The sequence below is a fragment of the Argentina silus genome, assembly GCF_951799395.1.
Source record: "Argentina silus genome assembly, chromosome: 6".
Taxonomy (NCBI): domain Eukaryota; kingdom Metazoa; phylum Chordata; class Actinopteri; order Argentiniformes; family Argentinidae; genus Argentina; species Argentina silus.
The window spans coordinates 15,463,351-15,477,780 of NC_139660.1; the positions used below are offsets into that span (position 1 = coordinate 15,463,351).

Genomic DNA, 14,430 nt, shown 5'->3' on the forward strand with positions numbered 1-14,430 from the left:
GAGAGAACACAAAGCTATCCAATATGACTTTAATCACAGTCAAAACAAAACCAGTATTACCTGATCAATTAAGACCTCCCCAAAAAGAACAATAGATGAACTAAGGGCATGATGTTAAGTCAAGTAAAACATATACTAACTGTAGGTTGTATCCTCCCTAATGATGACTACTTTCTTGACTTCACAAATGGTAAAGGTTCATGGTATTTACTGTCCAAATGACTTACATTATTCAATAGTGAGTTTTTCATAGTATCAAATTAAGAATTTCAAGTGGATCGACCACAAGGATAACCCCATGATCCATTAAAAGTTAAAAGAAAATGGTTCAATTTCATTCTAAGAATGACAAATGACCATTGATCCAATATTTGTATGTGCAATTAAATATATTCACTAGAAATGCCTATTTTCATATTTTGTAAAGAAACATTGAATTGAACAAGTGCACAATCATAGCAACACACTGTTTTGCTAAATAACACAAACAGACTTAACAAATACAACTTAGAAAACATACCCTGAAGATCCAAACTGTCAGAGAGGACTTGCAATAACTTCAACTTGTCTTTCATAGCACCATAATAAATCAAATTCAAGAAATTGAAATGGCAATTAAATGTTCTCTCTCTGAGTAAAGCTGCGTGATACTCCAAAACAGTGGAATATCACTACCACACGGTCACCTCTGCTCTATTGCATGCATCTGCCCAACAATTGTTTCAGCAAAAAAGCCAAAAGGAAGAAACGGGACAAAGTGGTTAATTAATTAGCCAAATAAAATAACCGCTAACAAAGGCGACTGACATCTATGATGAGACACTCCTTGTTGACATGACGGTGAAACATACCTGTCTTTGGTGAGAGGAAAAAGCACAATTTATGTAAATTCTTAGGTATGGTTCATGTTTTCAAATACCAGTGTTATGTCAGAGATGTATGTTGGTCATATAGTTCAACTTGTCTTCTAGACAATTCCTGATAGCACCACAGGTAAGAACATTTGCAAAGGCCATATAAACCTGCCTCTTTAACCGTACATACCTTAATTTTGATTATCTATAGACAGGTGTGCAGTTAAAGAGAAACAGTGTACAGTATTGTGACTAAAGGAGGAGAAATCTTTTAAACTTTAGGCTTTTTTTCTGTTTTTGTTTTTCTTCTGAAAACTGAGACCAACTAAGATAGAGAGATACATCCATCCCCCTGGACCTAGCGAAAACTTGTCGAGCATGGAAAACACTGTTGCATGCTATAGCCAGTTATCGGGCAACAATATACTGTACATTTCATAGCACATTGAGCTGACCACTGTAATCTAGGTTTTTCATACATGGTTTTGCTTCAGTTAATATCAAAGGTTTCACATATGACACACAATACATTTTGAATTATACAACAAGATCTTATGTACACAGCAAGTTTTTTTCTTTTACCAAAATTGGTAAACACATTTCACACAAACAAAAGTAGCAGAAAACACACCCCTTTCCGTACTCTTAAATTACATACAATGGAATTTCAAGCAGCAGAAAAGAGAATGGTCTAAGGGTAAACAGCTGAGCAGACTTAAAGCCCATGTTAATCCAGTCCACACTTATAAAAAACATACAGCACTTAAAGGCCTTCCTGTCTTTCCATAAGATGCCACTGTCACCACTGAGTCAGCAAAGCCATATATGGACATCTGTTTTATGACCCTGATGCAGTAGCTACCCTGCTGACTCCTGGCATGATTGTCGTCCTTGGGGCAGACGTGCCCATAGTGCTATGAAGCGTTGCTCTTCAGGTGCTGGGTCTGCAGTGGCTTCACATGGTACTCATAGATCTTCAGTGCAGGGCCAAGCTTTATTGACAGTCCTGTCAGGACGTCATTACGTGTCATCAACAGCAGGGATTTGCCATCAATTTCCTGCAAGACGGGGCGAATGTTAGTTTGATACCGTATAAGTATGCATTTTCTGACTAAAATTCAATCAACATGGCGATGCAAGCTGTGTTTATTGGACAGAAAGAAGAGAGTATGAAATATACTGCATTAGATGGTGTCTTGTCTACTCCACTGTACCTGATCCTGGAAAGCAGTTGATTGATCCTCAAATCCTGACGCTTTGAAATAATTGACGACATCTGCCACAGCCCAGTTGGCAGGGTCCGGCAACTGGCCGTTCTCCACAGGACTGCAAAACCGTCATACATAGTAATATTTTAGGAACTTTTCCATGCAGGAATACACTTGCATCCCTTCATTCACACTAGAAGATATGACGACATACCTTTTGGTGTCAACTGAGCCATTTGCCTTGTCATCCATGCCAGCTGCAACATAAAGAGAGAGGATTAATTCCAAAATAATTATTCACCTAACAATCAATCATGTCTAGCCTACTTACTGAGAGCAGTACACAGGACAATTCACAGTTTCAACAATCAACCGTCATCAGCCAGTCAACAATTATTGGCTTCATTGTCAAATGTGTTTAGCTGAATAAAATGCTGTTCTGTTAGGCCAAGACAACAGCTTTGGCTGCAGAGGCATTATTTGGCATCGACAGGGGATACGCTTACACACTGTGTAGGCAAGCTGAGTGAGGCCTGAGAAGGAGGAGGAACTCCAGGGGTGCCCTCTGACATTAGTTATTCCTTAAATAGGTCTTGCCCTCTTTCCCACCACCCCCTTCTTGTAACAGTACTATTCACTGCAACTGAGTAAATGCAGTCGAACAAGCCATGCCACTAGCACTATGAACATCCTTGGTCCTGTGTTCTACTAGTAGCCTACCATTAGAACTAGGCTAAGCCTATTATTTTCTCTATCCATTTCCTTAAATGGTGGTAGCATTGCCACTTAATTGACTTCATGACTGACTGATCAAGTAGTGCAACTAGCTGTCACCAAGTGTAAAGCAGGAAAATTAATATGCTTACTCTCTGTAAGGTTACAGTTAATTTTCATCAGATGTCTTGTCTCTTAAAACTTAATGGAATCACGTGTCCACCACTGTTTTCTTATGGATTCAGACATATCATTTCCTCTTATATCCTGCAAAAATAATAGAATGATTATACATGTTGCATTCAACAAACAACACTGTCCAGTTCAGTGTATAGCCTAAGCAAATGGCCAATCAAAGCCCTTTCCACTTAATATTCAGGTATTACAACTGACTGTCAAGACATGACAGATGGCTCGACCATCGTTAATTAAGGGGGCTCGACCCTACACAGGCTCAACATTGCAATCACAGGAATAACATCTGACAGTTAGCTGGCTTGCTAGTTGTGCATTTATTACAACCAGCTGCGTGCTAAACATTTTACAATAAACACATAAATAATAATAATAATAATACATATATCAATAAAATAGCTAAATAATTTAGAAATCATTAGCAAAGTCATAATTTGTCAAAAGTAGCAAATGTGAGAAACTGTTCGTGTCCAAAACCCCTAGTACTACCATCTCTATGCCTATCCTTTAAGCTAACCAGCTAGCATGCCAACATAATTCCTTACCTCTTATCCCAAATTATTCGAGCGTGACAAAGTCTATCCTCCAACGAATGATGACTGTATGAAGGATATCTATACGACGTACATCACAATAGAAAATGTACGTATTGTAGTAATATAGCTGTAGCTCAGCTATCTACATCGGAGCTACACCTACTAGCTAGCTTCCTCAACCCACATGCAGATTGTTTGAATTCTGGGATCTGTAGTTTTTGTTACTCATGTGACTAGTGGCACTTTGAAAAGCTCCTCTCCCTCACATAAACTTTCTCTCGCTCATACTGTCGCTCTCTCTCTCTGACACACCTAAAGACTCTAAAATCAGAAGTGAAATGAGATATCCAGCATTTATTACAACCTTATTGTCCATGAATGTCACTGCAGTATTATTGCATACAGCAAGCAAACAACATATCTTCAGTCAAATGAAATACAAAAGATTCTAATATTACAAAGAATTTAATTTATTACAGTGACATATATCCTTTGTTACATAAAATCTGCTACAGCAAAGTATGTTATACTTCCCTTGCAAATACAAGTAAATATGGGTGGGAAAAAGTGTCAGCCTTCTAAATGACATGTGCAAAATATTCAACAAACTAAAAACATAGATATTTCATATTATGGCCCATACTGGTATATGTGTGTGACTATAAAGAAGTTAGAAATTGAAATGATTTTCATCTGTAAAGAGTGTCAGGTGGCTTAGGAAAAAAGTTCCATCATTTACATCAAGTAACTTGTCAACAAACATTACACACATATCAGGGGTTATTAATCAAACTTATGGTAAATTTACTGCACATTTTCTTTTACACATTTGCAGAGATTGGATTGACATGCTTAATTGGCCAGTTTTTCAGAACATTTAATCCAGATCAAAATGATCCTGATCGTTCTTGTCCCCCTTCATTGGATAAGAACATCATCTTGCTTCATATGATGTGGTTAAACAGAGATTCACTTTGGATCTGTCTACATTTTGTTTGTCATGTTGATCCAGACTGAATGTTTTAAAAGGATGTTACCAAGGCATAAAAGAGTAAATCATTTCTATTGACCTTCTGGAAAATGTGGCCTGTCTTTTTCTGCATGGGAAAAATAAATTGTTTTCATAAATAAATATCCCCCATATTGTCTGTCTTAACACTTTCATGTAAATAAAACTGAAATAACCTTCAAACATACCAAGAACTATGCAAGTTTACCGGTAACAATTTAAAAGGTAAATTTATTAGACAACTCTAATAAGTATAAATAAAAAATACATAAGAAACAATTGTGCCTTGTGAAATGAGCTGAACAAAGGCTGAATAAAATGTCAGAAGCTCTCAAAAAAAAAAAAAAATAATCTGCATGTGAAATCTTGTTTTACTTTGTGAGAATACAACTCAAGCATCGTCAATATCCATACAAGAGAGTACACTGTTGTATGGAGGTAACAAATAGAGACAGACATGCAGGAGTAAAAATGGAACAAAACAGAAATATGGCAGTTACACAATGTCTTCTGAGTGCCTTGCTAAATAACTTTAGCATTTAAAAACAAAAAGGTGAAAGATGGACAGAATCTGTCCAAGTAACCAACACTGCTTCACAGCCACAACTATGTACCCTCTTAGCAACCAGACCATTAAATCTTAACAATTCATTCCAAAAAACAAATGCCTCGGACAATACACTCAATATTCTTCGGATGTGCCGAAAAGATGACCTATTATTGTATACAGCAATATAGTTAAAGCCCATTAGTTTCCTTTACGGGGTTTTGAACCTGTTGTGGTACCTGACAATATATAATCTCAATTCTCATTTAAATACCATACCTATTCTGAGGTAAAAAATAAATGCCCCATGACCTGACACATAAGTCATTGCTACAGTTGATAAACTAATATAGCACAAACATGTTTCGCCTTTGTAATTAGCTATGCCCTCTCTACAGTCCCGCTCTTGTCGCGGACTGAATGCCCAAGTTATGAACACTGAAAATTCTGTCAGTGTTGTTGAACCCTCTTTCTCTGACGTCCATTTCTTTGTTAAATTTTGGTCATGCTTTAAAAACACAAGATGTTTTAAAATCGTATTCGATTGATATATGTATATTCTATTATGCACAAAGACGAGGTCTACTTTTTAAGGACAGCAAAATGTTAAGGATTATAGACTTGGGCCAAGAAACTTTAATCAAACCTAAAACACACTCAGGCATGTAACAGACAATAACTGGCAAGAGTCGCTGGCAAGAAGTGTGAGCGAAAACCTCTTTTTTCAACTTAAATCACAAAAATGTGCAATACCGCCTAGTACAATCAATCACTCTTTGTGCCACTGTAAAATGGGCATATAATTGGTTTTCTTCTTGCTTTGCAAATAATCACTTGGTTTAAAATGGAGGGGGGAAAAGGGAGGGGAGTTCTAAAAAGCGACAAATGTTTTAAAAACAGAACAGGAAAAAAGATAAGAACGTGGTCTAGTACTTTGTGTCGCAGCACGAGGGGTGTCTGCATAATGTGCCTGTGTATAAGTTAGTGCTAACTGCACGCGAGGAGGATCATGGCAAGAAGGACCTCATTCAGCCTTGTGGAATGAAGGAACTAGGCAATTGTTTTGAACACATGATGGTCTCAGCTCCACCCTCACCCTCAGAAGAGTGCAAAAATCCCAATGCATGTGAGCCCTGATGGAACCCTGCCCTCTCACACTAGAACTCAGCAAACTCCTTTGCACACTTTTCTGTATCTGAGACGCGGACGTCCTCCTCTTCATAGTCGTCAAAGTTGCTTGTGTCTCCCGGTCCTCTGCACTTTGGTATGAAGGGGGCCTCCACCTGTGAGTTCAGAGGACAATACTGAGGGTGAGGGGGGGCTCAGAAGACTACAATACAATGGCAACATCTACATTGAACATGAACATTCTATGTGCAGTGGGGTCTAGCACTGTTAATCCCAAATATTTGTCTGTGTTCGAGGTGTACCTTCCTCTCGTAGATGGCAATCCAGTCTGTTGTGGCAAACCACTTGTGGTTTTTGATGTCGTTCACCCCATTTTTCAGATTGCCGTACCGTTTCGTCAAATCCACCTGAAGCAGATTCCTCAGCAGGTCTTTCAGGTCTGAGCTGAAGTGGGAGGGGAATCGTACCTGGAACAAAGAAAGGTGTGCCTTAGATTAACAAAACACACAGGTGAACAACTAAAACATGTCTAGGATATTTATACATAATAACTGAGTCTTGTTGCATTAATCTCAAATCTGTTTATGCATCCATGGAGTCAAATAATCTCAATGAATCATACAAAATGCCACTTAAACTTAGTCTACACTGATCACAAAAGCTACATTCAGTTTAACTTCTAATTCTCAAGAATGGACTGAAATATATATATTGGGTTAAACCTGATTTGATCCAAATACAATTTTAATTTACAGTGGACACATGCACATCCCTGCCTACCTTGCCAGACACAATTTTCTCATAGATCTGGATGGGCTGATCTGCAAAGAACGGAGGGTATCCCGCAGCCATCTCGTAGATCAGAACCCCCAGTGCCCACCAGTCCACAGCTTTGTTGTAGCCCTGAGAAAGTAGAATAGAAACTTACATTAAAAACACTCCCACAAACACAAACATATCTCAGCTCAATTGGACAGGGGAGCACACTGCACCTTGCTGAGGATGATCTCCGGAGCCAGGTACTCTGGAGTGCCACACAATGTCCAGGTCCTGCCTTTTACTCTTTTGGCAAAGCCAAAGTCTGTGACCTGAAACAGAGACACAGGAGTATCAGAACAGTGTATAGAAGTACAGCTAACTAAGGCCTAAATGATTTGCATAGGATACATTTGGCTCGACGATCTATGGTTTTTGTGTTGACTGACCACAATGTTATATTTTGGTTAACATATGCTGATTTGCATACCTGGATGTACCCATGTTGATCGATGAGAAGGTTTTCAGGCTTCAGGTCTCTGTAGATGAGGTCTAGTGAGTGAAGGTACTCAAACGTAAGTACTATCTGAGCTGCATAAAACCGGGCGTGATTTTCACTGAGGGTAAAAATACGAGAAAGATGATCAAAACATTATGCAGTATAAAAGACAAGCTCTTGTCATGAACAATGCATACACTGTAGCTGTAAAGTATGCTCAGGTATAGCCAGCATACAGACATTCAGAACCTGATTGGCTCCTGAGAGCATCATAGTGTCAAGGACTTTTACACGTACCTGAACCTCCCGATGCGTCTGAGATGCGAGAACATTTCTCCTCCTGGAACATACTCCATCACCATGTAGAGATTGGAGTTGTCCTGTTGTTAAAGGAAAGGAATGAAATACAAAGGGATAGTGTTAAATAATTCCTTTCAAGAGGTCACGTAAGTATCACTTGTCAAAATCTATAAGGACACTTCAACAGACTGGTAAGGTCTGCTCGACTTCCCACCACTTGTAGGTAATGTACCTTGAAGGCATACTCCAATCTGACGAGAAAGGGGAAGGAAACCGCCTGCAGTATTCTCTTTTCATTTAGCGTGTGTTCTATCTGCTTCAGCTTCACCACCTGTTAAAAACAATACGAAAAAGTAGATATAGAGAAGAGAAAGAAGTGTAACAATGAGTTGTATAATATTGTTATCATACAACAGAGAAAGACACTGGTCATCTAAAAGGGCAAGGGTTTCAGACTGTGCCACCATGTGATAGAATGACCACTGTGTTGGTTGGTTTCAAGCTAAGCTGTCTGACGCTCTGACCTCAAAGGCCTTTTCCAATATTCCGTGGTCAGAAGTTCTAAAGGCTCATGGGTAACTGTGTGTATTTGAGAACTCTGTGACTGACTGACATTTTGAAAACTGACCTTCTCGTTACCAGACTCAAAGGGGTCAGCTGTAAAATGGGTGAGACAAACTAGTCATTTTGTAACAACATTGTTGTCTTCCTTCTAGAAGTCAAATTGAGTTGGAGACATTGACCAAATATATGCAACCAAATGCAATAGAACAGCTCCTTTCAACATTAGCAAGCTAGGTCTTACAGCCTTTCTGCACATTAGTTTCACTTCAAAATCAGCAGAGGCTAAGAAAACCCCCCACTGTCTTCACCACATCTTAAGAGAACCTGAGCAGACTTTCCATTTCCTTTTAGAAGGAAACACACCCATGACATTCAAAACAAATAAGATACACAAAACCAACCATTTTAAAATGACAGACAAGAAACTATCAAATATCACCCAACTGTACAATAGACAAAATAGGCCTTGATTTCTGTTGAACCCAAAAAATAAACTAGAGCATTGTATGGTAACACCCACTTTCTGTTTGTCCAGGATCTTCATGGCGTAGAACTGTTCTGTTCCTTTATGTTTCACCAACATAACTCTCCCAAACGAACCCGTGCCTAGAGTCTTCAGCCTGTCAAAGTCATCCAGGCCAGTTGTGCTCTGAGGAAACACATCATCCACATCAATGTGACAACAAACATGTACTTCTTTTTTTGTATATGTCCTGCTCCTGTGCTACATTTGGATACATGCAATTGCATTGGCTCTATAGGAAAAAACACATTAGTAGGCCATGGAAACTTTCATAAGGACGATATGGATGTTTTGTTCTCATCAAAAGAAGACAGTTATGTTCGCCTTTTCACTCAGAATTGAGCAATCACTCTCTTGGCCCCAAATCTGCATTTTCTGAAGCCATATCATGCAAAAGGAAGTGGTTTCAAGATTCAAGATTCTTTATTTGTCACGTGCATACAAGTATACAGTGTTTACCGTCTAATCTCCAACGATTTTGATCGTGTCAGGTCAGACTTTATTCAGAGCCAACAACAACCACAACTTTTAACAAAATACCAAAATTCATTCCTTATCTTACCTGTGGTGGACACTCCCATTTTCTTAAAAAATCTTCTTTGGCTTTGGCTAAGAACTCTTTCACTGAAAAGGGACAAAACGAAACACTTAGCATGTCTGAACACATTTTCTTTTCTTTTATGCTGTTGGGTAGCCAACAGTTAACATGTTCGGGGAGGGGGGGGGGGATAAGTAGGTACACACTAACCAAATAAATCAATACGGTCAGGCCAAAGTCAAGTACCATGGAGGAGTACTGTACTTCACAATAAAGAAGGAAATCATCTCTTTATTCGCTATAAAACCCAAACCAAACACCTAGGCAAGCAATTTAATAAGAAATGCAAAGAGCTCTCATTGGCTTTACAGATGGTCAATTAAAAGAGAGACTGTTGTGCATCCCTTTCAGAGGTAAGACTGTACTATACAACGGGAAAATAGCAGTAAGAAAAGCAATGGAGTCCAAAAGGCACAGCATACTTTAACCACAGTGCAGGCATTAAGAGAAAGACAGTGTTGTGTGGAAATCACAGCAGACATGAGTTGTCCATAGTCACAGAGGAATGTCAAAACTATTGGAGTGAGATCTTGTTGTTGTTGTGCACCCAATATGACCTGGCCAGGATGGGCACATGACCATGGAATGACTGATAGCCGAGGAGCCAGTCACAGGGGTGTATGGTAGGTAGTCCTTAATAGTGCTACAGCACCATTGTTACAGCCAGGTTTTTAGCAACAGCCAGTTTTACTGTATTCCTATTTGATGATATGTTGTTATACTGTATGCTGCTATTACTACACTGTTATTACACTTACACTACACTCTGTGACTTAGGACAACTTATGGAAGAATGAGCATACCAAAAGTCTCTATAGTTCACCAAGGGATTGCAGGAACATTCACCCACATGGATGGAAATGATGAAGAGGAGAAAGAGAAGGAAGAAAGATTTATGTATTTTTGAAAACAAGAACATTAAATACTCAAGTGGATTAGATGTAACAACAAATGACATTAAAGACAACATAAGACACACCTGCCTATGACTACGTAATTATTGAAAAAATAAAAATAAACGCTGAACCCATAAGTTGTAGTGAATTTCAGTCCAGTTCAGAAAAAAAATCTGAAAATCCATGAATTCAAAAGTCGACATAGATAACAGCAGACAATTTTCAATTCATGAATCACATTTCTGTTTATTCTGATTTTTGGATTTGACCGAAACTCTTGACTCATCTAAGTACAATAAGATACTTTTCAGTTGAATGGCTAGATCATGCATTGTACATTAAGCATAGCTACTGTCTACAGAGTTGGACTGAGCTCATGGCTGATCTGACAGGGTTTGAGCTCTAGTATCATGTGGGTGGTCCGTGGAGAGCTTCCTGTCTCTCTTCAAGGCATCTAACTTGCCTCTCTCTTGCAGGAACTGTAGCTAACTGCAGTAACACAATGACAAGGAGGGCCTTTCATTTCTGATGCTACTAGTAAGACTATCATTATTCAGCTCTCACTCGGTACACATTCAAAAGCCCACCTAACTTAAATTGAATAGGCTGTGACGAAAAACTGTTTAGGCTAAATGCTAAGACATTAGAGACAAAGGAGGTGAAAAACAACAGTGATTAAAGAAGACATTTCATAATAGAACACAGAACACAGAACAGCCCCCCCCCACCCCCAAGTAGCGGCACATAAAGAAATGGCAGGACAGACTGAGAAGAACTCGTTCAGTTGAAGCAACTGAGTGAGTGCCACAATGTTGTGCATTACAAAGAAGCTGATGAATCACAGTGCAGCTCATGATGGCACATAGTAATCCACATTTAAGAGCAAACAATTCACATACAGGATAGTTACAACTAGTTGCAACTGGACCAATGGAGGAAGTCAAGCTCAGGAGAAGGCTTCTCATTGTAATTAACATTTTCAAGGAATCTCTAGGACGGTATTCAAAATCAAGGAAGCCTAGATTCCATGGTTGTTGTAAGGAGAGAAAAAAAAAACTGCCAACATTTTGCACTAGGCATCTCTATGGCAACTTGCACACAGAAAGACTTTTCAGTGTCAATTGAAAATGAGTGGATCTTAACTCACTTCAGCACTACCATACTGGTGGTGCTAAAGTTAACTGAATGCACCCATACATTAACACAGTGCAGTGGGTTTTAAGATTAAGATCACTTTATTGTCCATTGACGTAACAAAATGTTTTCTTTGCATAATCCCCACACCCTTACCAAGGTAGACACCCATTTTACCAACAATTAGGCCTTCAATTTGAAGTCCAAGTATTTAAGTGAAGTTACACAAGTGTGTAAAAAAAAACAACAAAAAAAACTCTGACTCCAAGCAAGTTGGAGCTTGTCTCATACTAAGACTATTGGTTACACCTGCATGGTCTGACAGTTATAGCACACTTACTCAAATTATCCCAAATGACGGTGAAGTCAGAGACAAAGGGCCCCTCAATCTCCTGGGCTTTTTGCTCTTGGTTGCCCTTGCGATACTTGCTGAAGAAACGGCTGGCTAGGTCGTCCAGTTTAAGGAAAGAATGATCCTTTCCCTGGGCCATGTCAAGATGGCTTTTTCAACGGCTAATCAATCAAGCTTGCAGCTAAATGGTAACCAAAGTGGCTTTCAACTGGACGCCATACAGAGTGATAGACACTTCCTGTTTGCAAAGAATTACACTGAGATGCTTGGCTAACCACACACTAAACTGGTAGGGCTTCCTGTTTCAAGTACTCCAGTTCGAACAGCAATGGTGCTTTAGTTTAGATGTCCTTGCCTGGCCTACAGTATGTACAGTCACTGGTCAAATGCCTTTCTTTGTTCATAGACATTGAACACAGGGTAGGGCAATATCAACATTTTCTTATTCACAATATTACTTTAGAAAATATCACAATATAATATTGTTAATTGCTGAAGTATGGTGAAGACATGTCAGCAGGAGCAACAATTACTAAACTGCAGCGGAGTGCATGGCTGGTGAGACATGTTTTCACTGTTAGATGTGCTTTACATTGCAAAAAGTTGGACACTGCACTTGTAGTTATACACATCTGGATTTTTAAGCACTTTTACAGACTCTTTTCTGTAAGACAACAATGTCACAATATGCTCTAAAATCTGACAACATTTGATAATATCTAATATCGGACCAACCCTAATTGGACACTTGTAAAGTGCATGTGCACAATGTTTAAGAACTGAGCTCAGCACTTTACTCATTTGGTAAAGACTCTGAAACAATCTAACCAAAGGTGATATTGCTCTCTAGTGGTAATGCTTAACAACGCAGATCTCCAAAGTTTCCTGTTACCTTCTTCTACCCGTTACCTTCTATATTATGTCACAGAATGGCTATTTTGCGAACTTTTGATTAGGCCAATATGTCAGATGAAATACATAGGCCCTAAATGTACAAATTGCACTTGTGCCCCTAACATAAATATGTGAGCCTTTAAGCCTAAATGTCTAAATGTGAAATAGGCTTAAACACGTCTAATAAGACAAATGTAAATAAGGCCTAGATGCATTTGTATTTTCATCAGAGTGAGAGTACTATTTGTATACTGCCCTCTGCCCCTCTCTTTAAGCCACAGGTCACACATGTCACGGTGTGCGTCTGCAAAGTTCTGCCAATCAGAAAGCAGGTCAAAACCTGCTCTCCAGAGAGACTAGGCATGATACAGTGGATTAACTCGGCCATGAATGACAGAGGATTCAAAACACACACCCATAGTGCCCTCTTGCTAGAATTTTAATAGGTACAACATACAAGTTGATTGCCAGGTAAACGTATTTCTCCATGTGGCTTCATGACTGACTGAATTATTATAATTTTTTTTTATCTATGTTAAGTTATTTTTTATTCACATGGAGACAGAATTGAGGAGCTAAAGCATTTACCATTCCAAGTTGTTTCTCCTATTATACCCAGAGAATAATACTCATCGTCTGGGTTCCTCCCAAAAAAACAACTTACCCTAAACAGTGACATAGCCTAAATGACAGGGGACTTAGCAGAGCAATACAGTAGGCAGTGATAAGGTTGGTCTACTTGGCATCAAATCAAGCTGCAAATGATTGATAAGGAGCGACAGGCTGGGGTTCTTTAGAACCAAGTTCTCGCTACATCAAACAGGCCTGCCGTCGGCTAGCGATTCCAATGTGAGACTTGCTGTGGACACAATTCAGTCTGCAATCTAGTAAATACTAACTACCCGATGTACAGCTAGCTAAATGCGCTAGCACAATTAACGTTACATTTCTAGTCAGTTAGTTACTCTCAAGCACGAATGAATGAGTGTTCCCTCCCACTTGCACCGCTGATACTAGTACAAATAGGGGCACACAAGTATCATCATCATCACTGACAGCTACGTTAGCTAGCTGTCAGTTAGCTAGCTAGCTGTCAGAATGATAACAGTAGCTAAGCTGTTTGTCCCCTGACTGTCACACATTCGTTAGCAAGCTACCTTGCATTCCCCATCAACATAGCTCGCCAGTAGCTATTCTTAATAGCATTGAGACTGAAAGATACTCACCGCTCTCTTGTTCGTTGCCTTTCTTGGCCGTTGCAGCGTTTCCCATCGTAGGAAGACACAGCGATGTAGCTAGGTAAAGCGATGATGGCGATTATGTTTGAGGGTCCTCCGTTAGCTAACGGCGGTAGCTAGCAAGCTTTTCGTCTTCAGCCAGCTAGCTACGATTTCAGCTGGTTAGCTGGCTGGCTAACATCAATTTTGTCTCTCGTAGCTAAGTAACTGAACACGGGACTCTGCCGTGCTATGTCAACCCCCTTTATTGGTATTTACAATAATATACTTTATCGTTCAAATAGTAAAACACATTTGTATCACTGGCATGAAGACATATTCAGGCTTTTCACCTCAGCCTGCTGTTCCACCGTTGCCAGCAAAAAAAAACATTTGGTCCGTGTGATTTGCACGCTGTTCTCGCACGGGTGGGTGGAGTTTTCGCCCAGGTGAGCGGAGTTTGCACGCCAGATGACCCGCTCAGAATTAAAGGCGTGCCCGGCAGT

General features: G+C 39.5%; 2 protein-coding genes across 3 annotated transcripts; both read right to left on the reverse strand.

Annotated features, from left to right (window-relative positions):
* Window positions 1-15: 15 nt before the first annotated feature.
* samd13 (sterile alpha motif domain containing 13) lies at window positions 16-3,681 on the reverse strand. Its single transcript, XM_083672584.1, has 5 exons — window positions 3,517-3,681; window positions 2,929-3,043; window positions 2,277-2,319; window positions 2,069-2,180; window positions 16-1,912 (listed from the first exon to the last, which is right to left on the reverse strand). The coding sequence occupies exons 2-5, from the start codon at window positions 2,954-2,956 to the stop codon at window positions 1,769-1,771; spliced, it is 327 nt and encodes a 108-aa protein (XP_083528710.1). The 5' UTR covers window positions 2,957-3,043; window positions 3,517-3,681; the 3' UTR covers window positions 16-1,768.
* A 160-nt stretch (window positions 3,682-3,841) lies between these two features.
* prkacba (protein kinase, cAMP-dependent, catalytic, beta a) lies at window positions 3,842-14,288 on the reverse strand. 2 transcript variants are annotated; one of them, XM_083671698.1, is made up of 10 exons: window positions 13,934-14,288; window positions 9,396-9,457; window positions 8,831-8,959; window positions 7,979-8,077; window positions 7,744-7,826; window positions 7,438-7,564; window positions 7,184-7,279; window positions 6,972-7,094; window positions 6,494-6,658; window positions 3,842-6,346 (listed from the first exon to the last, which is right to left on the reverse strand). In XM_083671698.1, the coding sequence occupies exons 1-10, from the start codon at window positions 13,977-13,979 to the stop codon at window positions 6,221-6,223; spliced, it is 1,056 nt and encodes a 351-aa protein (XP_083527824.1). In that variant the 5' UTR covers window positions 13,980-14,288; the 3' UTR covers window positions 3,842-6,220. The 2 variants fall into 2 exon arrangements, with proteins under 2 accessions (XP_083527824.1, XP_083527823.1); XM_083671697.1 differs by lacking the exon at window positions 13,934-14,288 and adding an exon at window positions 11,802-12,031.
* Window positions 14,289-14,430: the final 142 nt, after the last annotated feature.

Excerpts from the sequence above, each read along its gene's own strand:
- samd13 (XM_083672584.1), bottom strand. The coding sequence starts at position 2,956 with ATGAAAATTAACTGTAACCTTACAGAGA. Across the intron at positions 2,320-2,928 it reads TAACTGTAACCTTACAGAGA|CTGGCATGGATGACAAGGCA; the intron begins GTAAGCATATTA and ends TTTATGTTGCAG. Across the intron at positions 1,913-2,068 it reads CAACTGCTTTCCAGGATCAG|GAAATTGATGGCAAATCCCT; the intron begins GTACAGTGGAGT and ends CCCGTCTTGCAG.
- prkacba (XM_083671697.1), bottom strand. The coding sequence starts at position 11,952 with ATGGCCCAGGGAAAGGATCATTCTTTCCTTAAACTGGACGACCTAGCC. Across the intron at positions 7,827-7,978 it reads GATTGGAGTATGCCTTCAAG|GACAACTCCAATCTCTACAT; the intron begins GTACATTACCTA and ends CTTTAACAACAG. Across the intron at positions 7,095-7,183 it reads CGGAGATCATCCTCAGCAAG|GGCTACAACAAAGCTGTGGA; the intron begins GTGCAGTGTGCT and ends CTACTTTCTCAG.